This window comes from Erpetoichthys calabaricus, chromosome 13, assembly GCF_900747795.2.
Source record: "Erpetoichthys calabaricus chromosome 13, fErpCal1.3, whole genome shotgun sequence".
Taxonomy (NCBI): domain Eukaryota; kingdom Metazoa; phylum Chordata; class Cladistia; order Polypteriformes; family Polypteridae; genus Erpetoichthys; species Erpetoichthys calabaricus.
This window is the reverse complement of record NC_041406.2, coordinates 52003069-52030373: the sequence shown is the minus strand read 5'-3', so window position 1 is coordinate 52030373 and position 27305 is coordinate 52003069. Positions and strand designations below refer to the sequence as shown.

Below are 27305 nucleotides of genomic sequence, written 5' to 3'. Positions count from 1 at the left end.
GGCCGAATCTTATTCATCCTATCATGCAGTTGCGCGATGTACTCCAAAACATTAGTGCTGGGCATAGCCTCCATTTCCCAGCCTTCCTTTAGAATATCCAAAAGTCCCCGGGGTTGGCGTCCATATAGGAGCTCAGAAGGGGAAAAACCCGTGGAGGCTTGTGCCACCTCCCGGTAAGCAAAGAGCACGAAAGGCAAAAGCTCGTCCCAGTTTCTACCGTCTGCGCTGACTACCTTGCGTAACATCTGCTTAAGCGTCTGATTAAAACGCTCTACCAATCCGTCGGTTTGCAGGTGGTAGACAGACGTTTTCAGATGTTTAATGCGGAGTAACTTAGCCACCTCCCAAGGCAAGCACGGAATGACCATTAACCAGAACCACTCCCGTATTAGGAATAGCCAGAGGGTTTGACAGAGCACAGTACCTCACAGAAGTGGCGCAAGTGCAGTCCATTGGCTCTTGCTGGTACAGAGGACAGGCAGGCAACAGGTGACCGCGGTCCCCACGGGGCTTCGCCGGAGCTTCTGCCGCGCAATGGGTGGGCTCGGGGTGGCTGGTCCGTCCCTGTCGGGCACCACGAGCCAGCTTTTCCGACCCCCCGGTTCAGTGGGCTGCGAGTTGACTCTCCAGGACTTCCAGGAGTCCTTTCATGTCCTTATAAGGATGTCTACGGACCTGCTGGGCGAGGTATCCCAGCATTGCATTCACTAACCCCTCGCACGCCACCTGCTCCACTACTCAGCAAGCCTGGGGACCTTCTGGCCTTAGCCAGCGACCCATCTTTCCCCAGAAATCAAAAGCCTGGGCTCGGGCAGGTTGTTCGGGGTCAAACTGCCAGGTTCGCCACTCACTCGCCTGCTGGTCCGTGGTGATGCCGTAGCAGCTAAGAATCTCTGGTTTTAGGAAGTCATAATTCGCGGCCTTCTCCTCGGGGAGGTCGTAATAGGCCCGTTGCATGGCACCCTTCAAGTAAGGAGCCAAAATGGACGCCCATTCCGCCCGCGGCCACTGGTTGCGAGAGGCTGTCTTCTCAAATATGCCCAAATATGACTCAATATCATCCGCGTCCGATAGCGGGACCATTGGAGGAGGTGGGGGTCAAGTGGGCTCCGGTCTTACCGATTCTGCTGCGGTTAATCGTGCCTTGGTTTCCTCCAGCTCCCGTTGTGTCGCAGCGTGTGCTAATTGTAAATTCTGGATCTGGGATGCCATCCCTGTCAAAACGTCATTCAGGTCCTGTCTTTCTGACATTTTTCGGACACTTTTCAATCCTGCCGACTACGCCACTGTAAAAGAACGAGTCCACGCACATAAAGGTTTGGGGTTTCCGGCCTCGTATACTGTAAAGAAATATAAGTTTTGTACAAATAAAGAATTCAAAACTGGCATTCAATATACAGCCCCATAATGGTGGAGAGGGGAACATTTATATGGAGGGACCGGAAGTAGGTGAACGGACTGCTGGGAAGGAACTGTGATGGATGCTGGGATTGTTGACATCATCGGGGAGAGACAGAGGGAAGGAGGAAGTGGTTGGTCAGCAAGTCGGCTATGATCTGCTTCTCGCAACTGAAAGAGGGCACCGTAGCGGATGTTACCAACCACAAGCGTTACCTGGTAAGTAACCACCCATACAATCAGATTGTGATTCAGACTACAAATGCCGTGAATGTAATTACCCCGATCTACATGCTGTCAAATGAACGAACCACACGCCATGGCGCAACGTTAGGGGCTTTGCCTCTAGCGCTGACGTCCGAGGTTCGATTCCCAAGAGGAAGTGCAGTGAGTGTGTAGGGCAAAACACGTGTCGCGTACTCTTTGCATTATTTGACAGTAAACTATTTCAACCATATATATATATATATATATATATATAATTTATATATATATATTTTTTTTTTGCAGGCTGTTCTTCATGGAATTTTCTTTGCATTTCTCTACTTGGTATTACAGAAGTGTCAAGCGCTGTCAGAAGGCAAAGGCGAACCTCTCTTATCATTTAGAATTTCAAATTGTTTACTTTTCATATTCGTAGTTTCATTTCTAGTAAGTAACATTCTATTTCAAATAGTTTTAACTAGGTGGAATATTTTCAGTTTTTTTTTTTTTTTTTTGAAAACAGTACACCTTGGTGTTGTAGTTCCATCCATCCATTTTCCAACCCGCTGAATCCGAACACAGGGTCACGGGGGTCTGCTGGAGCCAATCCCAGCCAACACAGGGCACAAGGCAGGAACCAATCCCGGGCAGGGTGCCAACCCACCGCAGGACACACACAAACACACCCACACACCAAGCACACACTAGGGCCAATTTAGAATCGCCAATCCACCTAACCTGCATGTCTTTGGACTGTGGGAGGAAACCGGAGCACCCGGAGGAGACCCACGCAGACACGGGGAGAACATGCAAACTCCACGCAGGGTGTTGTAGTTGCATCTTGTAATTTTAAACTTGTGTGTAGTCATGTGTAGTGTTGAGTTCAGCAACATTTTTATGATGTCAGATTCTGTTACAGTGCTTCTGCAGAGATGACCATCTAATAAGATTTTTCTTTATACTTTCCATCAAATTGACAAAATTGAATTTGCATAGATTTGTAAGTTTTTGTTACTGTACCTCCAAGGTATTTAAACTGTTCTGACACAGAATAAAGCTGATCCAGTTTAAGATAACATGCAAGATTGCTCACTTGGATATAAATATGCTCTTATTCTGGATACTCCTGAACCCAAATCAATCACATAATAAATTACAGACCCATCCTTAATTTGGATTTAAGTAAATGTTGATGAGGCATAGTCATGGACTTCCAGACCCACTGGGAAAAAGTCTGTGCTGCTGGCCAGCCAAGACCACTTTGCCCCATTTTTTGGTGGTAAATAACAGTTAATTAGTAGTTAATCGCTTTATTTTGTAACTACTCATTTAGCCCGTTACAATAACGGGCGCTAGAACAGTAGTGCATAAACATTAGTAGGAACAGTCTATATTAAATGGCAAGGGACTTTGACCTCATTCTTTTTGTTGGTCGTATTTTTCTTTCTTTTGTTGATGTTTACTTGCTGAGCTGACCGTTCTTCGTGGGCTGCCGCCGTGTATTGTGTGTCTTTAATTTTCTGTGACAGTAATACTGTCTTGTACGGCTCTATTCAATAAAGGCGCATAGGTAATTTAGTTCAAATGGCTCTGGAATATGTGAAGAGCAACAGGCGCAGATCTTTATTTACGTGCGCCTTTATTCGCTGTGCCCAATTGAGGTCGTCCTTTTGAGGCTCGCCTTTTTGTGCGCGCCCTTATTGAAGGATGCCTGTGCGCGCCCTTATTGAAGGATACCGTCTTGTACGTCCGCTGGCTTGTACGTCCGTAATATACGTCCGTAATATACCTTTAATTTTCTCTGGCGGTAATACAGGCGTGCGCGTCGGTAATATGTGTTTAATCTCCTCCGACAGTAATACTGGCTTGTATGTGGCTGTAATATGCGTCACTGTATTGTGTACCTTTAATTTCCTCTCGCAGTAATATTGGTTTGTATTTCCGTAAAACGCCTCTAACTTTCTCTGACAGTAATATCGCGCATCGCACCGTGCCCCGCGCATGCGCACTTCACCAGAAGACACCCACACACAGACACCTGGACGCACATAGGGATTTTATATATATAGATTATTTGCTAACACATGATGGATGTATTGCCTTATTTTTTTATATTACTTGCACATTTTTTATTCTTTGATTCATGACAATAAAATGATTCTTTTGATTTTATTCTTTCTCTTTCTTTTAGACCTATTCAATATGGGCAAGCAGCTGTAAAAATAAGACAGAGTGCATTGAACTACATCCTTATGTGTCTGTTGTACAGGTATTTCACATTTTGCTTTTTATATGCAATGGTATGTAATAATAAAAGAAGATTGTTAAAAAAAATACAGTAGTAAAAATGATTCAACTTGCAGCCAAGCTCAGAAGAATTCAGGACAGAGACATGAAAACACAATGTAGCAATGCAAAGATACAGACACATGCATGCATGCATGCATATATATATATATATATATATATATGTATATATATATATATATATATATATATATATACAGTGGAACCTCGAGATACAAGTTTAATTCGTTCCAGCACTGAGCTCGTATAGCGAATTTCTCATTTCTAGAACAAACTTCCCCATTGAAAATAATGGAAATCCAGTTAATCCGTTCCGCACCCCAAAAATATTAACATAAAAATAATTTTCCTAACAAATAACAGTGATAAATAATATATACTGTAGTCTACCTTTAATAAATAACACTGGTAAATAATATAACTGATTATTAAAAGAATCAAAACAGGTGTCCAAAGTGCAGTAGAGCATTCAATAAATCTTTAAATAAATAATCCTTAAAACAGTTGTGAAGTGGAGGTTTAAAATACACAAGAATAATAATCCTTTAACACGTGGTTAAAACGTCAACAGGAAGCAGTCATTAAAAAACAGATGACAATCCCCGGTTTTTCTTCTCTGTTAGCGTCAGCGTCTCACCTGCTTCTCCCATGCGAGCTCTGCAACAGGCGAGACACTCTTAATGCAGCTGACCTTCTCTACACCGTCCTGCTTCAGCTGTTTGGCTTGCCTGTTCAGCTCACTGTTCAGCTACACGCGAGCCTGCACTCGCTCGCTCTCCCGCACCGACTTTCTCCTACTGCTGCTGCCTGTCTGCCTGCTTGCCGCCTCCTCCTCCTCCTCCCTCCGTTCTCTCACCTCTCTTTTCTTTTATTTCTTCTCCCCCTTAACCGGCTCGCGCTTCTCTATATATGCGGGGAGGACATGGCAGCTGCAGCCCATCAGCCACAGGAACAATCATGGATGTGGGCAGTTTCCCACCTGTGCACTTAGGTGATAAACGCCCACACTGCAGATCGCCCTGCGGCTTGCTACAGCTACCACGCCCCCTCACTAAGCCGCGAGCTATACCCACAGCCTGGCTCGTTACGCGAACCAATGCTCGTATTTAGATCTGAATTTTTCGCTCACTTTCCTTGTATCTTGAATTTCTCGTATACAGAGCTGTTCGTATCTCGAGGTTCCACTGTATATATATACATACAGTGCATCCAGAAAGTATTCACAGCGCATCACTTTTTCCACATTTTGTTATGTTACAGCCTTATTCCAAAATGGATTAAATTTGTTTTTTTCCTCAGAATTCTACACACAACACCCCATAATGACAATGTGAAAAAAGTTTACTTGAGGTTTTTGCAAATTTATTAAAAATAAAAAAACTGAGAAAGCACATGTACATAAGTATTCACAGTCTTTGCCATGAAGCACAAAATTGAGCTCAAGTGCATCCTGTTTCCCCTGATCATCCTTGAGATGTTTCTGCAGCTTAATTGGAGTCCACCTGTGGTAAATTCAGTTGACTGGACATGATTTGGAAAGGCGCACACCTGTCTATATAAGGTCCCACAGTTGACAGTTCATGTCAGAGCACAAACCAAGCATGAAGTCAAAAGAATTGTCTGTAGACCTCCGAGACAGGATTGTCTCGTGGCACAAATCTGGGGAAGGTTACAGAAAAATATCTGTTGCTTTGAAGGTCCCAATGAGCACAGTGGCCTCCATCATCCATAAGTGGAAGAAGTTCGAAACCACCAGGACTCTTCCTAGAGCTGGCTAGCCATCTAAACTGAGCGATCGGGGGAGAAGGGCCTTAGTCATGGAGGTGACCAAGAACTTGATGGTCACTCTGTCAGAGCTCCAGAGGTCCTCTGTGGAGAGAGGAGAACCTTCCAGAAGGACAACCATCTCTACAGCAATCCACCAATCAGGCCTGTATGGTAGAGTGGCCAGACGGAAGCCACTCCTTAGTAAAAGGCACATGGCAGCCCGCCTGGAGTTTGCCAAAAGGCACCTGAAGGACTCTCAGACCATGAGAAAGAAAATTCTCTGGTCTGATGAGACAAATATTGAACTCTTTGGTGTGAATGCCAGGTGTCACGTTTGGAGGAAACCAGGCACCGCTCTTCACCAGGCCAGTACCATCCGTGGTGGCAGCATCATGCTGTGGGGATGTTTTTTCAGCGGCAGGGACTGGGAGACTAGTCAGGATAAAGGGAAAGATGACTGCAGCAATGTACAGAGACATCCTGGACGAAAACCTGCTCCAGAGCGCTCTTGACCTCAGACTGGGGCGACAGTTCATCTTTCAGCAGGACAACGACCCTAAGCACACAGTCAAGATATCAAAGGAGTGGCTTCAGGACAACTCTGTGAATGTCCTTGAGTGGTCCAGCCAGAGCCCAGTCTTGAATCCGATTGAACATCTCTGGAGAGATCTTAAAATGGCTGTGCACCGACGCTTCCCATCCAACCTGATTGGAGCTTGAGAGGTGCTGCAAAGAGGAATGGGCGAAACTGGTCAAGGATAGGTGTGCCAAGCTTGTGGCATCATATTCAAAAAGACTTGAGGCTGTAATTGCTGCCAAAGGTGCATCGACAAAGTATTGAGCAAAGGCTGTGAATACTTACGTACATGTGATTTCTCAGTTTTTTTATTTTTAATAAATTTGCAAAAACCTCAAGTAAACTTTTTTCATGTCATTATGGGATATTGTGTGTAGAATTCTGAGGAAAAAAATGAATTTAATCCATTTTGGAATAAGGCTGTAACATAAAAAAATGTGGAAAAAGTGATGCGCTGTGAATACTTTCCGGATGCACTGTACATCTGCTTTGGAATAAGTCCAACTTGGTATACGTCCTGTTTGGACGCAAAAAATTTTGCTTGGCATACGACCTTTGTTTGGAATATGACTTGCGTGCCAGAACACCGCTTGTGGTATAGCATGTCCGTGGCTTCAAAAAAAGAGCCAGGTTTTGACCCCGTATAGCTGTGTAGTTCTCCGTGGGTGCGATTGCACAACTGCGTGGAAGTTAATGAGGTAGTTGGAGCGAGTTGCACCTGCACAGGTGGGCTGTGATCGGAAAAGTGAGACTGCATTTTTAACCTCGGATTTTATCAGATTTATTTATTGTTGTTTTTATCCCCACAGAACACTTGTTTTTATTGGTATGTATTAAATAATTATCTATTGAAACCAGATGCACTGCACTTTTTGTTTGGACACTGATTTTTCTTTTAAATAAAAGCACTTGGCATTCTTGCACTACCCCTGGCTTCATTTGAGAATTGTTCTCATTTGTCAGCTCATCTCGGTGACATTACCGACATTGTCGGGTTCAGGGCTCCCCGTAAGGACGTATGGGAGCGTGGAGCGGACCTGCATTGTCACACTGCGCGCTACCGTATGCTGCCCACGTGCATCAGTACACCAGTTGCTAGCATTCAGTGAACATCCCGCGCTATAACTCTATGTGAATTTTCACATGATTTTGTATTTTTTCGAGTAAATTTGAATTGATTGTTGAAAAGTATGAAGGTGGCATGCATATCCGGGACATGGAGGCTGCATACCGTATGCCGATAACGACGGTATCTACGATTGTGAAAAACAAAGACGTTATTAAAAAGTAAAGTGAGGTTAAATTTTAATTTATTTCATCTAATTGCTTTTGTATTTATGTATTTTAGTATTAAGCAGTGTTTAAATTATTTTGTACAACCCCATCAATGTATAATATGCCAATAACAATAGGATTTTTTTTTCATGGGAATGGATTAATCATTTTCCCTTTATTTCTTATGGGGAAAAATTTGTTTGGTATAAGTCAAAGGATCTGGAACAGATTAAGGATGTATACCGAGGTACCAATGTGTATGTATATACAGTATATATATATATATATATATATATATAATATATATATATATGTATATTTATATATAGTAACCAGTAGGGGGCGCCAATGAGTCACTGGCACAATCACACTCCGATCAGTAATGGGTTAAAATATAGTCCCTCTTATTAATAAACTTTACCTTAACACACACGTTAAGACAATCAAAGTATAAACAGCACAGAAAATTATCCTCTTCCTTCACACTCCCATCAAACCTCATCCACCACCTCCCAGCTCTGACTGCCTGATCAAGGTGGAGTGGCTCTTTTTATCTCTGACCCAGGAGTATTTCTGGGGATAGGGCATGGTCTGTTAGAAGTACTTCTGGGTCAGATGGGAGTTCCATAAAATTGGCACCATATCCCCCTGCAGCACCCCCTGGTGGTACCCATAGAACCCAACAGGGCTGAATGCTGAAACTCCAACTCCCATGATGCCCTGTGGGTATCTGAAGGGGACCTGAATCGTAGGCATGGTGCTCTGTGGCATATTAGGGGATACAGTACCGAGATGCTTTTCTGTCCCATGGTCTTTCCAATCTACCGGCCTTCCCGTTGGATAAGGATTCTTGTTCTCATCTGGTCAGAGAGCCTGTCCTTCGTATCCTGGGACACTCATCCATTGACTGTGGCACTCACAATTACAATTACTAATATATATACACATACACACACACACACACACACACTCACTCACCGGCCACTGTAATAGGTACAGCTATTCAACTGCTTATTAATGCAAATATCTAATCAGCCAATCAAATGGCAGCAGATAGACCTTGTTAAGATGACCTGCTGAAGTTCAAATTGAACATCAGAAGGGGGAAGAAAGGTGATTTAAGTGACTTTGAATGTGGCATGGTTGTTAGTGGCAGACGGGCTGGTCAGAAACTGATGATCTACTGGGATTTTCACACGCAACCATCTCTAGCATTTACAGAGAATGGTCCGAAAAAAGGGAAAATATCCAACAAGCAGCAGTTCTCTGTTGTTGATGCCAGACGTCAGAAGAGAATGGCCAGACTGATTTGAACTGATAGAAAGGCAACAGTATCCCAAGTAACCACCCGTTACAACCCTAGGTATGCAGAAGAGTATTTCTGAACACACAACATGTCGAACTTTGAAGCAAATGAGCTACAGCAGCAGGAGACCAGAGACCACACTGGGTGCCACTCCTGTCAGCAAAGAACAACCAACTGAAGACTGGAAAAACGTTGACTGTTCCGAGGAGTCTTGCTTTCTGCTGTGACATCTGGATGGTAGGATCAGAATTTGGTGCCAGCAACATGAAGACATGGATCCATCCTTCCTTGCATCAACAGTTCAGGCTGGTGGTGGTGGGGTGTAATGGCGTGGGGAATATTTTCTAGGCACACTTTGGGCCCCTCAGTACCAGTTGAGCATTGTTTAAATGTCACAACCTACCTGAGTATTATTGCTGACCATGTCCATCCCTTTTATGACCGCAATGAACTCATCTTCTGATGTCTACATCCAGCAGGAAAATACCCCATCTCGCAAACCTCATATCATCTCAAACTGGTTTATTGATCATGACAATGAGTTCACTGTTCTCAAATGGCCACCACAGTCACCAGATCTCAATCAAATAGAGCAGCTTTGGGATGTCATGGAATTGGAGATTCACATCATGGATGTGCAGCCAACAAATCTGCAGCAACTGCATGATGCTACCACGTCAATATGGACCAAAATCCCTATTGAATGTTTCCAGCACCTTGTTGAATCTCTGCCACAAAGAATTATGGCAGTTCTGAAGGCAAAAGAGGGTCCAACCCAGTATTAGTAAGGTGTACTTATAAAAGTGTCCAGTGAGTGTATACATACACACCCACACACATACAGATATACAGAGAATTCACAAACACATCTGGCCAAGCAACCAATATCTATATTCCATTACATGTCAAGATACATCATAGATAAAGGTGCATTAGACACACTTGTGAGTTCCATATGGGTTGTAAATTTCTTGCAGTTTAAGTATACCATATTAAATCTTTTGAGGCAAAATCCAAATTTACAAATGCAGCTGAAATTGGGCTCCACATGTTACATGACACTTTTAATGCCAATATTTACTGTATAAGGATGCTTCCCCAGATGGCTAAACTGAGTTATTCTGTTCATGTAAATGAATACCAACCACTATGCACATCAGGCTAATGCATTTTTATTCAATTTTGTGAAGTTTTCATACTTTCTAATTATCCTTCATGCAATAAAACTAAATGCAAACAAATAAAATGTATTGTTCTTGTACCTTCATCTATCACACTTTTACCCTTGGGATTCACTTTTTGCTGAGCCCAGAAAGTAGTATCAGACTGAAGAGTATAAAAGGCACCTCCAGCAGGATTAACTTCTTGTCTGATCCAAACTATTTTTGTCAAATGCTAAACTTTAAATTAAATAACTGCATAAAGCTTAAAAACGAACCTAGATATTTTTTATTATAGCCTTTTCACAAAGAAAAAACATTCCTAAACTTTGGTATGAGCAAAATACACATTATTTTTTTAGTTTAATTTTCAGTCCAGGATCTGACTGAATAATTTCCCTCAAATTTTTATACAATAAAAGTGGCCAAATACACTAAAAGAAAACACCAATATGAAGTCACTTAACAGGGATTTGAGCCCCAAAATAACAGTTTGTGTGTTCAGTTATACAATTGACTAGCTTCAATGATTCTACAGTATGAATGTGCAATCCATTTTACATAACAATGTTGGGTAACATAGTAAGAGTAGAAAACTCTTGTCAAGCATTGTTCTGAGGGAAATGATGAAGAATTTAAAGTGTTGCCCTGGCCTCCAACATTCCCAGATTTCAATATAACTGAACATCAGGGAAACTTGTTAAATGGATGATAGGATTATGAGAATGGCACTGCATATGTAAGGTTTGTTATGCTCATCAAACCAGACTCTGTCCTGAACCTGGGTTTGATAAACCAGTTTGTATGTATGGCATCAAAGTATTAAGGATATGGTGAACAGTAGCATCCTCACCCAGGAGGTTTGTCATTTCTCTCAGGATGGATTCCAGGAAAATCACCAACTCTCCTCGACAGAATCACTGAAAAGTGGTTGGTAAGGATGGGATTATGTACATACAAGTCATATTTTTCAAAGTATCCCATATTAAAAATCTGATGAGGAAAAAAGAAATTCAGTTTCCAGACATTTTCCATCACCCATTCCCTAATCCATTTACAGTTAATGTCCTGAAGCATGATTCCTGACTACACTGATGAGCTAAAATAAACTGCTCAAAAGAAATTAAAATTAAGGGAAACATTAATCATCAGTCTAACACCAAGTCAGTGAAGCTTCAGGACATTGGGCCTTCATGCCACCCTCATGGAGTCTGTTTCAATTTGGTCAGAAACATGCACACCAGTAGCCAGTTGGAGGTTATTTTCTAGGGTTCCTCCTCCCACAAAGGAGCGGATACCGGTCCTGCTGCTAAGCTGATGCCCTTCTATGGCCCTGTCCAGCTCTCTTCATGTAAAGACTCATTTCCTAGTATCCACTCCCATGCTTTCATGACCTCCTAGCGATGGCAGATTATGAATGTGCCATCCAGGCGGAGCATGACTACCAGTGCAACCTGCAGTACCACCTTATGCTACCTGTAGTGACAAGGGCACTAATAAAATACAAATCTATGGAAGAATCAGTCAGGAAGGAGAGAGCAATTGTCTGTGGCCGCCCCCTGCAAAACCATTCCCTTTTTGGGGGTTGTCTTGCTGTTGCCTCATCAGTACACCTGTTGTTACTTTCATTTGCACCAAAGCAGGTGAAGTTGATTCAGAATCAGTTATGCTTCCTAACTGGACAGACTGATGTCCCTGAAGCTTAACTGACTTAGTGTTAGACTGTGATGATTAAGTGTTCCCTTAATTTTTTTCAGCAGTATATTATGATCACTTCCACTGAAGGACTCTGGCTATCTCATAACAGCAGCACAAGTCATGGTCAGGGATATGTTAGACAGTATGTTGAGGCTAGGTATGCGTAGGCAATATGTTAAATGCAGAAGATATGCCAGGTGTATAGACCTAAATGACTTAGATAAGGGCCAAATTGTTACGGAGATGACTGGGTCCAACTGTTTCCAAAATGGTAAGGTTTGTGCGGTGCTCATGATCAGCCATGGTGAGTACCTACCAACAGTGGTCCAAAGAGCGAAGAACCACTAACCAGCAACAAGGGGTTGAGTAGCCAAGTCTCATTGATGCAAGAGGTACAAACCAACTGATGGCAATCATTACAAGAACCAGAAAGAATGATGACATAATTTCTGTTCTCAAGTTGTTACACTGGCTTCCATCTAAGCTTAGGGTGGATTTCAAAATTCACTTTCACAAATCATTTATATATATATAAAGCCTTGAATGGCCAAGGGACTACCTATCTGAACTGTCATTAACCATAGCACACATTAAAATCACAATACCACCCTACTAAAGATTCCAAGGATTAACAAAATAACAGGTCAAGCTTTTAACTACAGTATACTAGACGAGTGGAAGAACCTGTCTACTTTTATGAAAGATGCCCCTTCAATCTAACATTTAAATCTAGACGGAAGACTCGATACTTTAGTCTAGCATACCCGGATTACAGCAGTTTAGCTGAACATACTACACCCATTTGTTAGTAGGTAAGATTATAAGTAATACAATAATTATGAACCATTACTAACCCTCCATTTTTATTAGTTTGTTCTAAGTGTCCTGCTGTTGGATATTTCTGAAAAATGTAATGTATTGAGATCAATTTAAGCACTCCATAAATTAAAAAAAAGTAGGTAAGCAACAGAAGAAACTCAAATCCAAAAGCCCCAGTGATGTTCATTTCAACTTAGAATGTCCCACTGGAGGATGATAAACTTTGAGTCCAAGGTGAACTGGTTGCTATGTGTGTGGCAAAAATTGCTGTTGTTACTCTTTTTTAGATTGAGAGCCCTTTATGTTGTTAACATCACAAAACTGAGTTTTGTAGAAATGTAGCCTTTTAGGTTTGAAATTCAAGCAGCATCAGTCATAAAACAAACCTGGATGGCATGCCAGTCCTAAACTGCACATACTAATAATTCACATGACAACATTTTATGAAGCATCACTTTTGTAAATATCATTACTGGAGATTAATGCAATGGACTATGGCAGACATATCCAGTATTCCAATACATGAACTCAAAAATACACGCCAATGCCAGGTCAGTTTAGACACTAATTAAATGGTTATATTTCTCCTGGAAATGTGGGGGGCCACCAGAATACTTCTAGAAAAACCCATGCAGCAACCAGGGCTTGGAAGCTGTGAGGCTGCACACCACAGCGTCACCTGCACAAAGTTTTATCATTATAATCATTCTAAGTAGTTGGTATGGAGCTCTCAGCACATAATTTTATTTATTGACAGCACATCTACTGTCAAGGATATTGGTTAGTCTATGAAGTAAAAGGCAGATGTCTGGGCATTGGGGTAAATAAAGCTTTAGCCTTATAAAAAAAAAAACTGTTGAATTGTATATAGGTGAAAGGCTCATACTGGGCCCTTAATTATTTATCACTTAAGGAGCAGAAAGCCTGAGTCAACAGTCACACTGTCACATTTGAAAAGCCCTCAATGGTTACATAGGACAGGACATTACTAGGGCTTCACTCCACAAGATGTAATGCAACTGTGTGCTGCAAGGGAAGTACATTGTGCATGTTGTATGAGCATGTAATAAAGGAAAATTCCCTTGAAAAATTAAATGTCCTGAAGAATTTTCTCCCTCGCCCCCAGGACTTATGGCTACTTTAATGGAATACTATATTAAACCACTAAAACGTGTTGTTCTTATGTCATAAGAAAGGGTTCTTAACTTCAAAGGAGAACAGTCACATGTTATCAGCACATTTTGGCATATTTGGTGGTAAAGTACAACACTACTAATATAAATTAGAATATAAAAGATCTTAGGATGGTGAATATGTTTAAAACAAAGATTATTGCATTATTCTACATTGCCCATAACTCACATGTCAGCAGGAATGCTGTGAAAATAACCATCAAGTTTATGGTTTTTAGCTACCATATGTGATATGAAAAAGTTAAGGGTTTCCCTTAACACTGAAGATGCCCTGTATTGCCTCCCTTTCCTCTGTTATAATTGCACCATAATACTCCAGTCTGCGTAGAGTACCATAACACAGCCTCCCTATGGTAAGAAGAGCTGTTCTTCGCCACAACTCAATCTTCTGTCACACATTCTTTTACATATGACCACTGGAGCATTTACTGTTCTTAACATCTAGTATTTGTGTATCCTCATCAACCACTGTTTTTGCAGTGGCCCAGATCTTATTATCACAGAATACTCAATTCTACTATTAGACACTGTCATATTACACAGCATCCTACCTTAATAAAAGGAATAGTATCTGTGTGTCTATTCAGTTGCCATGTCTGTCATTCCAACAGATGGCACATCACAAACATTAATACTCCTTTTACAAATTCCATACCAAATTGCATATAACAGAGATATATGCATTGTATTAATCATTCCAACAAATGCTGCATCAAAGCATTTACAGTAATGCATTTTGATACTATATACATTACAAAATACATTCCCGTAGATGGTGCTCTGCAAATGTTATAAAAGTGGCACTATGGATTCTCTACCTACTAAATTTTATGGGAAAATGTATATAAAGATGTTTGTTGCCATAACTTTATTTTGACAGTTAAAATCAAGCTGAACATTGAAAAGTGACTGTTAAATCACCATACACATTTTCAATAAAAATAAGAATACATATTTGTGGAAATTAGCTCTGAGTATACATAGGGCATGTATGAAAGTTTCATGTAATCAGTTTTTATAAACAGTAACTACTATAAAAGGTAGAAAAACAAACAGTCAATGTAATTTGTATTCAGAAATGCAATGTTTATCAAGGCATGTGATTAACAATGCATACACTAAAAGAAAGATTCTAACTGCAGAACAGAATCCCAAACAAAAGTATCATTAACATACACAAACCAATATTTGAAGAACAAAATGACAACTTAAATCAGCTTTGGAATTATGTGATAAATTACAACGAAGTATACTACTATAATTATGGAACGAAACTTCAAGTTGAACTGAAAAAGAAAAAATAGATTTTTTAAATCACCATTTTGCTTGAGATATTTAACACATTTAAAAATAACACATGCACTCAACAAAGCAAAAAAAAAAAAAAAATGACCAGTAATTTATTTCACATACGATAAAACCTCCTAGAGAAACTAAACCACAAATATTATTAGGGTAAATATGAATATTTAAGAGATAACACTTGTCTTGTTTATGCACTGGAGTGGTATAAAGAATGACATGTTGAAATATAAAAAAGCAACATTAAAAAAAAAATAGTTTAAGAGCAAAATTACATAAATATAGTTCAAATCATACCTTAAAACAAAAACACTATTTCACACTCTAAAAAAAGTACAGTATTTGCCCATTTCTTAGGTAATACAAATCTCATTACAGTGCAAGGGCATTCTGACTTTTCAGATTTTACAACCATTAGTGGTAAAGTGGTCCCACTGTAAAGCACTAAAACTTAATGGCTAAAATGACTTTCACAAAAAAGATGTTTGAACAGAAACAAGCTAATTTTTTCAGTTTAGTTCACAACGTTTATATGTTTTTCCAGTTGAAATCCAAACAAGGAACTGAATTTTTGGCATAAGAGGAAAATGGTGGCACAACATTTATAGAATCAAAACATTATTACAAACAAAATTTTTTTCTTGTTCAGAGCACACAGAAAAATACCAAACATTTTCATTCATTCTCAGAACCAATAATTCCAAACCAAAATACACAGAGGCCTGTTAATACTCCAAAAAGTGTATATAGCTTTTTCCATTTTTTTTTAAAGAAATTGCAAGCTCTTAGTTATTTCTTATTGAAAAATACAAGGAGGTATCCAAACATTATTGCCACAACACACGGCAGAAAGCAGTTTGTGATTCCACCAGTATAATAAGCAGTATAATAAGGAAACAATGTCTAAAAGAGTTAAGAAGTAATTTGATTATTAAGGCAGAAATTGTATTTCTCCCTATGTAGCTAGTGTGGAATACCAATACAGTGGTGCCTCACACAACGAACTTAATTCGTTCCAGGAGCAAGTTTGTTATGCGAAAAGTTCGTTATGTGAAACGCGTTTTCCCATAACAATACATGTTAAAAAAAATAATTCGTTCTGTAGCATAAAATATGCTAAGATGACATAAAAAAAGATAAATTTTTTGTTATTATTTTTATTTAGATACATCTAAAAACATAATTTTTTTTAAAAAAAACACATTTTTTTAATTTTAAGACAGACTAAGTAGAGTCTACCGAATCTTGCACATCTTCATCCATTTTCTGCTTTTTGGCCGATGGTTTCATGAAAAACCTGTCCAAAGTCGTTTGTTTTTCTCTTTTCTTCAACATCTGCCGGAAATAACGGACAAGAGTATCGGAGTAAAGATCGTTGATCCTGTTTGCTTCAGCTGAATCCGGTTAGTGGGCATTGGTAAACTCCTGAACTGCTTTCCATTTGACCAGGATGTTCTTGATGTCAGCAGTTGGGATTGGTTGATTGTTTGATTGTTGCTCCTCGTTATCAGATGACGCTTCCCTTTGAGCATTGTCCTGTTGCTGGACCAGAAGTGCTTGGAGCTCTTCAGTTGTCAGCTCTTCTTCGTGTTCCTCAATAAGCTCCTCTACATCCTCTTCCTCTACCTCTAATTCCAACCTTTGGGCCACTGTGATGATGTCCTTCACCACTTCTGTGTCATCAACTACTGCTTCTTCCTGGGTCCACGAAGGCACAAGCATCTTCCAAGCAGAAATGAGGGTCCTTTGTGACACTTCTTCCCAGGCCTTCTGTATAAGTCGTATTGCCATAAGGACATCAAATTTCTCCTTCCAAAACTTTCGGACAGTCATATTGTCTCCACCAAACTCGCATTCTTCAAACACCTTATTAAAGAGGGCTCTAGTGTAGAGTTTTTTAAAGTTCGCAATAACTTGCTAATCCATTGGCTGAAGAATGGATGTGGTGTTTGGTGGCAAATACTGCACCTTGATAAAAGGATAATTTTCCTGCAATATTTCCTCTAGGTCTTTTGAGTGAGAAGGGGCATTGTCAAGTATCAGAAGGGCTTTGAGCGGCAGTTCTTTTTCCAGCAAGAATTTCTTCACGGCAGGAGCAAAGGTTTCCAGAATCCATTCGTTGAAGATAACTTGGGTCACCCAGGCTTTTTGATTGGACTTCCAATGGACGGGCAGTTTGGACTTAATAACGTTATTTTTCTTGAAAATTCTGCGATTTTCAGAGTGATAAACCAATAGAGGTTTGATCTTGAGGTCTCCGCTGGCATTAGACGAAAACATAAGGGTAAGTCTGTCCTTCATGGCTTTGTGTCCTGGCAATTTCTTCTCCTCTTTTGTAATGAAGGTTCTGCTCGGCATTCTTTTCCAGAAAAGACCCGTTTCATCGGCATTGAACACTTGTTGTGGGCAGTATCCTTCATCCTTAATACATTTTTGAAAGTTAATAGAGAACTTTTCTGCTTCTTTCTTGTCAGCACTGCCAGCCTCACCATGCATAGTAACGCTGTGGATTCCACACCTTTTCTTAAATCTAAAAAACCACCCCCTGCTGGCTTTGAATTCTTCTTCATTATCTTGATTGCTGCTACTTCCAGGGACGTTTTTCTTTAGATCGTCATAAATTCTCTTGGCTTTGTGACAGATAATATCTTGGGTTGTTACGTCACCTTTCACCTGCCTGTCCTTAATCCAAATCGCTAATAGCCTCTCCATTTCCTCGTGGATTGAAAACCTATGTTTTTCATGAAATAGTTTTGATACTCCTTTGGCTACTTTGGCTGATTTGATTGCATCCTTATTTGTCAAAATGGTGAAAATGGTGGTCTTGCTGAGGCCAAACTCTTTGACGAGGTCACACTGTTTTACCCCACATTCACTCCTTCTAATTATTTCCTGTTTCATTTCAACAGAAATCACCTTCCTGCTTTTTTTAGAAGCCATGATATAAAAAAAATATTGAGTTTAACTTAAAAGGACGACTGCCGTGATACGTACGTGATTTAATTCGTAATGAAGAAAGATTGCCGCGATACGTGCTTAAGTTAAGCGCAGTGACTAACGACTGCCTGCAGTGCCTGCGCGGAAGGATGCAATACATCGGCAGCGATCGTGGAAGCTCGGGCAAAGCAGTCGTGGAAGCTCGGGCAAAGCGGTCATGGAAGCTCGGGCAAAGCGGTCATGGAAGCTCGGGCGACTTCGTTGTGTGAAACGAAGTTCGTTGTATGAATCATGAAATGAAGTTCGTTGTGTGCAGCGTTCGCTGTGCGAGGCGTTCTTTATGCGAGGCACCACTGTACATAATATTCAATGGTAAAAATGAAAGTATCAAGTCGAAAATAAATACAAATGCAGAAACACAACATTAAAGTTGCTATTAAGCTGATAAAACAGTACTTTGGCTGTTCAGACAAAACTTTTTTTTGTCAATGTGGGTTGTGGAATGAACTTTGATTAGTTATTTTCCTTATACTCTTAGCCAAAACATTAAGGCTGCCTTAAACTCATCAAAATGGTTCTGTCTAAGTAGGCAACTCACCACATTATTTGTAAATGGAATTCGTTTTGTTGTTCTGGTAAAAGCTTCTTTTTGAACTTACACAATTTACTTGTGCCAAGGCAAGCTGAATGCCTTCACATAGCAAATAAAGCAGAATCAAGATGCCCTACGCACACCTCCTCTCCATCTCCACCCCAGCAGGAAATTCAATACCAAGAAAAACAAATAGGGAAAAGCCTTGAAGGCCGTATGGTTAATAACCTATACCTATAACATTTTGGTCCTACTCAACAAACATTAAAGCTGCCCAAACTAATGCACCCATTTGGCCGAAATCAAAAATTAGACACAAAGTTTGTTGGTCTCTTATTTGTTCATATACAATGCACATGTCTGCTGTGTGTCTCAAACAATTTAGGACATTTTTGTACAATCTTTTACTTTGTACAATCAAGGATGCAGAAGTAAATATTTCTCTGAAATATAATAAACATTATCAATAAAGAAAAATATGATGAGCAGCTAGAGTGTAAAAGCTAATATTAGTATTATTTGGAAATATTTATTGCTAACAGTAACAGTGTTGTGGGAAACTACAGTGTGTGTTATACCTGAGCTTAAATAGAATGCTGCTATTAAAATATACGTGAATAAAAATCCAAGTCTTCTATTTACCCTGTTCAGCTGACAAAAACATAAACACGCTTGTCTGAAAATTAAGATTACTTAGAATGCTCAGGTGAAATTAACACTGGTTTTGTATGTTTAGCAAAATATGACCAAAAAACACACTCTCTTTGATTAAAGAGGTTTCCACTATTCTTTAAGCAAAATTACACATTTCATTGTATATATAGTATAAAAATAATCAGTAGTGCAGAAACAGACTCCCATAGAGACTTCCCTTTAAAATTGCCCGCTGTATTGTTTATACCCTAAAACTAAAGGCCACATAAAAAGCAGGCAAATATCATTAACATAATACATTCATTTTAATACTTCACCAATCTTATTGCATGAATTTGGCATCATTTGCCATCTACAAGGAGCAAATGATCACAAGGATTATCGAAAAAAAAAAAGTCTGTAATAATTTTCACATTACTGAGACCTAAATTCATTCAAAGAGAACTCAAGTAAAATTATGTTAAAAAAAGTTAGTCTTGTTTTAAAATGAAACGTTATTCTTCTATGCAAACTCCACTGAACTTGACTAACACTAACGTGTTATAATCAAAACCAAGTTGGCTGCATACAGCCAAACTTAAGCAACACTTTTGATCTGTTTTAACTGGTCACATCTAGCATAGGGCAATGGACAGTCTTATTCTTGTCAGGAAGATGATGACTGAAGATTTTGATGTGTACTTCGGACAAGGTGATTCAAATAAATAAATAAATAAATAAATAACTTTTTAAGCAACCGTTTGTTATTTTTATTAACAGTCATCCAGTGATTAGCAGCTTTTTTTCATAAGAAAATTATCAGACATTGATGCAGATTAGAAATTATTGCTTTAGGTGTATACTTTTCAGGATGTGCTCAGCAACAGCTGTCCTAAATGTCTCCTGGGTATTTTACTTTATAGGAGTGGACTGCAAAGTCTCAACACAGTAAGAGATTTTGTTTTCAATAAAAATTAACATGTTAATAAAAGTTGCAATATTTTAAAATCTTTAAAACATACAACCCCCCCCCCTTTAGCAATAACTTGACACCTCACCTCAGAGCTTTCAAAACAGACATAGGCAAACAAACAACTAAATCTCTCTTTTCAAGTGAAAAGTGGGGCGAATAAATAACTGCATTTTCAACGTTTCTTTTCCTTTTTTCTTTTGTCCGATTTCTGTTTCATTGCCAACAGTTTGTGAGGCATAACTATGACACTTCCATCACTATTACATTGAAGAGCATACTGGCTTGGGTTAACAGGCCTGCCCTCATCATCTCGCAGTCGACTAAATACATCTTTGTATAGGGCATTCAGCTTTTCCTTCATGGTACTGATAGATCTGCTCTGTTGACACCGTTCTTTCATAAGTTTGTCTTTCTGCATCCTAAGTTTTTCCACATCACTTTCCAGGTTTGTAATAATATCTATTTTTCGCTTACGGCAGTTTTGTGCGGCAACCTTGTTTTTCCCCCGACGTCTTATATCCCGTATTAGAGTAACTTGGGCATCTGTAAGATCATATTTAGAAACCAGATCCAAAAAGGCTTCAACAGGCATGTTGACTATTTCAGAGACTGAAAATGGAATTCTTAGAGCTCGTACTCGTCTTTCATCTTGAGTAAGATCAATATCCTCACTCCAATTAGTTTTAATATCCTCCTCTTCCCATTTGACATCTGATGGAGGAAAGGTGGAAATATTTTGATTTGAAGGAAGGTTGTAAGTGTGGTCATGATGCACACTATAGGCACAAACAGGGGAACGTTCATTGTATTGGGAGCAACAAACTTTTGAGCCTCCTGTAGCTCCCTCCACACCATCCCATGAAACATGTTCAGCTTTAATGCTGTATCCGACAGCTCCTTCATCTTCACAGAATGATCTACATGAAGACATATCTGAACTAATGGGAGATTCTGGACTATTAGAACTAGAATTTATTGACAGTCCAGAATCTGAATCATGTTCTTCAAGCATCTTATCAAGTCCTTCCATACAAAGGCCCATTAAATTAATTTGTTCAAACACAGCTTCATCAAGGAAACCAGATAACTGGTTATGATTTGATACATTCCTGGTACAATTTTCGATAAGTGGAAAAAACTCAGCTGTCAGATTAGAAACACTGAGAAGCATTTCAGAGTTGGACAAGTTGGAAGACTGTGATTGCAGAAGTTCTGAACTTTGCTCACTTCCCATTAGATCAAAATCTCTTCTTAGATCATGGTGGTTTCTGGAAGCCATTGCATCTTGTAAGCTCACATTATGACTAACAGCTTGTGAAATATTCATACCAGTGCTGGAATCACCATTTGCCTGAACAGAATTTATGCCCATGTCCTAAAAATAAAAAAAGAAAATATTACACATAGTTCAATAGACTCGTTAAGACTAAGGTGAAAAACATCTTTAAACTCTTTATTGTTCATGCATTTGTTTTAAATGATGGAAACATGTATACTAGTATACTGCTAAATTACTTTGTTTCAGTATTCAAATAATTACAAACAATGCCTACAATTTCTGATCAATCAACACCTATTTACAATATTTATTTAAAAATATATACTATGACCTAAAAACCTAATTACTGACCTCAAACAGAAAACATGAGTAAAGAAAAAAAAAAGCAATCTGTGTTGTATAAGTTCATTGAAAAAGAATTAGACATATTAGTCAGTACTGTCGATAACAAAACAAACATTCTGCAACCAAACAAATCCAATTTAGTGTCCAAGGAAACCTGAGTCTATATCAGCACCTTTTAGGGGCAAGGCAGGAACCCATCAACTCAATATGCATGTCTTTAGGAATGTAGCAGAAAATTGGAATATTTGAAGGGAAATGGGCATGAATGCAGTAAGAAGTTTCAAACTTCACTTGGAGAAAATAAAAGCACACAGTTCAAACCCAGAATGCTAGGACCATGAAGTAGCCCTTTGTGTCAAACTTATTCCACTTTAAAAATGCAAATATATACAGTGCATCCGGAAAGTATTCACAGCGCATCACTTTTTCCACATTTTGTTATGTTACAGCCTTATTCCAAAATGGATTAAATTCATTTTTTTCCTCAGAATTCTACACACAGCACCCCATAATAACAACATGAAAAAAGTTTGAGATTTTTGCAAATTTATTAAAAATAAAAAAATCGAGAAAGCACATGTACATAAGTATTCACAGCCTTTGCTGTGAAGCTCAAAATTGAGCCCAGGTGCATCCTGTTTCCCCTGATCATCCATGAGATATTCCTGCAGCTTCATTGGAGTCCACCTGTGGTAAATTCAGTTGACTGGACATGATTTGGAAAGGCACACACCTGTCTATATAAGATCAGTTGACAGTTCATGTCAGAGCACAAACCAAGCATGAAGTCAAAGGAATTGTCTGTAGACCTCCGAGACAGGATTGTCTCGAGGCACAAATCTGGGGAAGGTTACAGAAAAATGTCTGCTGCTTTGAAGGTCCCAATGAGCACAGTGGCCTCCATCGTCCATAAGTGGAAGAAGTTCGAAACCACCAGGGCTCTTCCTAGAGCTGGTCGGCCATCTAAACTGAGCGATTGGGGGAGAAAGGCCTTAGTCAGGGAGGTGACCAAGAACCTGATGGTCACTATGTCAGAGCTCCAGAGGTCCTCTGTGGAGAGAGGAGAACCTTCCAGAAGGTCAACCATCTCTGCTGCAATCCACCAATGAGGCCTGTATGGTAGAGTGGCCAGACGGAAGCCACTCCTTAGTAAAAGGCACATGGCAGCCCGCCTGGAGTTTGCCAAAAGGCACCTGAAGGACTCTCAGACCATGAGAAAGAAAATTCTCTGGTCTGATGAGACAAAGATTGAACTCTTTGGTGTGAATGCCAGGCGTCACGTTTGGAGGAAACCTGGCACCATCCCTACAGTGAAGCATGGTGGTGGCAGCATCATGCTGTGGGGATGTTTTTCAGCGGCAGGAACTGGGAGACTAGTCAGGATAAAGGGAAAGATGACTGCAGCAATGTACAGAGACATCCTGGATGAAAACCTGTTCCAGAGCACTCTTGACCTCAGACTGGGGCGACAGTTCATCTTACAGCAGGACAACGACCCTAAGCACACAGCCAAGATATCAAAGGAGTAGCTTCAGGACAACTCTGTGAATGTCCTTGAGTGGCCCAGCCAGAGCCCAGACTTGAATCCAATTGAACATCTCTGGAGAGATCTTAAAATGGCTGTGCACCGACGCTTCCCATCCAACCTGATGGAGCTTGAGAGGTGCTGCAAAGAGGAATGGGCGAAACTGGCCAAGGATAGGTGTGCCAAGATTGTGGCATCATATTCAAAAAGACTTGAGGCTGCAATTGCTGCCAAAGGTGCATCGACAAAGTATTGAGCAAAGGCTATGAATACCTATGTACATGTGATTTCTCAGTTTTTTTTATTTTTAATAAATTTGCAAAAACCTCAAGTAAACTTTTTTCACGTTGTCATTATGGGGTGTTATGTATAGAATTCTGTGGAAAAAAATGAATTTACAGTAATCCCTCCTCGATCCCGGAGGTTGCGTTCCAGAACCCCCCGCGAAAGGTGAAAATCCGCGAAGTAGAAACCATATGTTTATATGGTTATTTTTATATTGTCATGCTTGGGTCACAGATTTGCACAAACACAGAAAGTTGTAGAGAGACAGGAACTTTATTCAAACACTGCAAACAAACATTTGTCTCTTTTTCAAAAGTTTAAACTGTGCTCCATGACAAGACAGAGATGACAGTTCCATCTCACAATTAAAAGAATGCAAACATATATTCCTCTTCAAAGGAGTGTGCATCAGGAGCAGAGAATGTCAGAGAGAGAGAGAAAAGCAAACACATCAATAGTGCTGTTTGGCTTTTAAGTATGCAAAGCACCGCGGCACAAAGCAGTTGCAATGAAGGCAGCAGCTCACACCCCCTCCGTCAGGACAGAGAATGTCAGAGAGAGAGACAGATAAAAACAAACAATCAAAAATCAATACGTGCTTCGAGCCTTTAAGTATGTGAAGCACCGTGCAGCATGTCGCTTCACGAAGCAGCTGCACAGAAGGGAACAACGTGAAGGTAATCTTTCACCATTTTTAGATGAGTGTCCGTATGGTCTAGGTGTGCGAACAGCCCCCCTGCTCACACCCCCTCCGTCAGGAGCAGAGAATGTCAGAGCAAGAGAGAGAGAAAAGTAAGTTGGGTAGCTTCTCAGCCATCTGCCAATAGCGTCCCTTGTATGAAATCAACTGGGCAAACCAACTGAGGAAGCATGTACCAGAAATTAAAAGACCCATTGTCCGCAGAAATCCACGAACCAGCAAAAAATCCACGATATATATTTAAATATGCTTACATATAAAATCCGCGATAGAGTGAAGCCGCGAAAGTCGAAGTGCGATATAGCGAGGGATTACTGTAATCCATTTTGGAATAAGGCTGTAACATAACAAAAGGTGGAAAAAGTGATGCGCTGTGAATGCTTTCTGGATGCACTGTATATTGTTGTTTAGACAGTTCTGTAGTTCACACCTTATTTACTTGAAAATACCTTTATATTTGCTTTCCAAAGATATGATGAGGTGCCCATATGGCAAGAGATTGCCTGAGCAAGGATAGGGTTAAGGGATAAGGGTTATTCTTTGGGTAGGTTCAGGGTATGGGTAGGTCTTAGATCAAGCCTTCTAAAGACAAAGACTATGGCACATTTCTACAGGACATTTCCTGCAGCCAATCACCGAGGAAATGTAGGAGCAGCTGGGGATACTATGTCCTGCATGTATGCCCCAGAAAAGGCAAAGGCCTCTAGAACAGATCAGATAGAAATCACAAAGAAGCTAAGTACATATTATGCAAAAATTCACTCTAGGAAGATGGGTCTTTCGAGGAGGCTTGAATGTTAATGTTGATATGTTTTCACAGGGCCTATGAAATGTGGTATAGAATAGTAAGGAGGGCTACAACAGAACTCTCAAAAATGACAAGCATTCTTGGATGATTGATACATAGTTATAAATTCTGTTTTGACTATATCTCAGATCACTCATAAAGGTGAATGATGTCCTGCTATACTCTACAATTTATTCCATCCCACTATTTTTTTCCTGATATTTGTTTTTCTTTGAAGACAGTGCAGGACTGTGTGTAATGCCATAAAAGGTTTCTTTTTGGTCTTTACAGTTACATTCAATATGGAAACATCCATACATTCTCATCCACCACTTACTGAAAAAAGAAATAAACTTTCCCATCTTAAAAACCATGGACGCTGAAAATCAGGAAGGTAAACTGAAAGCAAGGTTTTAATTTGAACTCAGTTTGAATTTGGTCATCATTTGTACCTCACAGTTTGCAAATGTTATGTAATAGGGCCAGATTTTATTTAATTATTTTTATTTAAAATTGGTTGGTACTGTTCTCTTGTACTTATTGATTTTACTTAAAAAAAATCTTATCACAAAAAAAGCTTTCTAAGTCAGCAAATGAGTACTGAAAATAATACTGTATAGGGTAGTAGGCCAGTGTATTCAAACTATGGTTCTGGTCCAAATCAAAAGTGAAAGCATATGTAATAGTTAGCTTTTAAATTTTTATGAGGGATGACCATTTAAAAATAGTTTCTGTTTTCAAACAGATTCAATAAAGGTATAGCTGAGAATTTCTAGATCACAAAATGTTACTTTGGCTCAGACATAAGCAAAATATTGAAGGGTTTTAAAAAAAATATTGGAGTAAGCATTAAATGGATAGAATGATGAGAGAAGACTGCCAATTTAAGAGTACATGCAAAACCTCCCCCAGACTGTGATTGGAATCCAGTCTTCCAAGGCTGCAACACTGTAGTACAAACTATAGTGCTACCATACTTCTCACTGTTGTTTTACAGCCAGGGCTTCCTTCCCTGGCTTGTATTTTCTGTTTTGTTGTTTTAGTTATGTTGGAGTTACTTCTGTTAGATTTGCTCATTTATTATTCGTAAGATGTAAGTTTAATCTCCTGATCGTTAATCTCCCTTTCTAAAAATTGGCTTTTTATTTAAACATTTTGAAGAATCCAAACAGGTGCAAGCAAGACAAAATTAGCAAGCCACTGTTAGCTTTTTTTTTTAAGTAAGGAAAAAATGAAGCAATCAAAGTCTTAAAATTTTAAGCATGCACCTAAAAACATTTTTAAAAAACCTAGCTGCAAAAAGTATTACAGCACTCAAAGAGAAGTAAATGCTGCCCTATATGCAATTTCTAAGATTATGACATACAAGCCAAGGCAAACCATCTCTAACTTTACCAAATGTTCCCTAAGCAGCAGGGATTGACATCTTATTAATAAATTACTGGTCAGAAGGGGAGAGGAAAAAAATACTAGCCACTGCACCTCAACAAGAGCAGAATTTAGGAGAAGTTTGGCTTTTTGAAGTCAAAGTTACATTTTCATAATTTTGACATTTGTTTTGTCCTGTGTTTGTAAGTAAAGTGTTATTTACTCATATATTATACAGTATATACACACACACACACACACACACACACACACACACACACACACAGGGGCTCTGCCCCCTGCTTGCTTTGCTCGCCAACCCCCGTGCGGGCCCTACGCACTACTCATTTCCCGGATTTGCCGCTTGCGACAAATCGTGCTGTGCTTTTGGATAAACATGAACATCAACTCTGTCTTTGATATGTAGAATTTGTAATACGTCCGATCATTTAACTCTTTCAATTATATGTTGCATCACTTCTCCGTGATCATAAATATAAACCTGACCGAATTGTGGTTTCTTTGAAATTAAACTTGTAGTAGCTCTGTCATATCACCTATGTCCATATATTTGATCTCTTTTTGCTGTTCTGTTATTTCACTGAGTAATAATTTCCATTTATTAGCGCTAATGCAATCTTTACTATCAGTTTTTTGAGACTTTCGAATTTTAGTACTTTCATAATCTCTAACCTACTCTGCATGTGTATCACGCCAACGTTTATGACGTTATACTTCTAAATTCTACTGTCTTTTCTTCTTCTACTGTTTGTCTTTTATTTCCACCCCCGCTTGGACCTTTTAGGTTTTCAATTAATCTCTTGGCACAAAGTCTCATCTCACAGAATAGGAAATCATCTCTCTGAAAAAGTCTC

At 39.6% G+C, this 27305-nt stretch overlaps 2 protein-coding genes across 4 annotated transcripts in view; one reads left to right on the top strand and one right to left on the bottom strand.

Annotated features, from left to right (window-relative positions):
* LOC114664227 (chromobox protein homolog 3-like) overlaps positions 1-27305 on the top strand; it is a 105043-nt gene that overhangs the window by 19530 nt on the left and 58208 nt on the right. The window contains exons 3-4 of one of the 3 annotated variants that reach the window (XM_028818255.2): positions 1909-2049; positions 3794-3871. The exons of 1 other annotated variant lie outside the window; for it this stretch is intronic. In XM_028818255.2, the coding sequence (XP_028674088.2) occupies positions 1909-2049; positions 3794-3871 (219 nt within the window). The remainder of the gene's footprint in view (positions 1-1908; positions 2050-3793; positions 3872-27305) is intronic. One more of the 3 variants, XM_028818256.2, reaches the window with a different exon arrangement.
* Positions 19911-27305, bottom strand: part of LOC114664225 (endoplasmic reticulum membrane sensor NFE2L1-like) — a 31762-nt gene continuing 24367 nt past the window's right edge. Inside the window, exon 4 of the mRNA XM_028818254.2 lies at positions 19911-21516. Within this exon, the coding sequence (XP_028674087.2) occupies positions 20314-21516 (1203 nt within the window). The 3' untranslated portion in view covers positions 19911-20313. The remainder of the gene's footprint in view (positions 21517-27305) is intronic.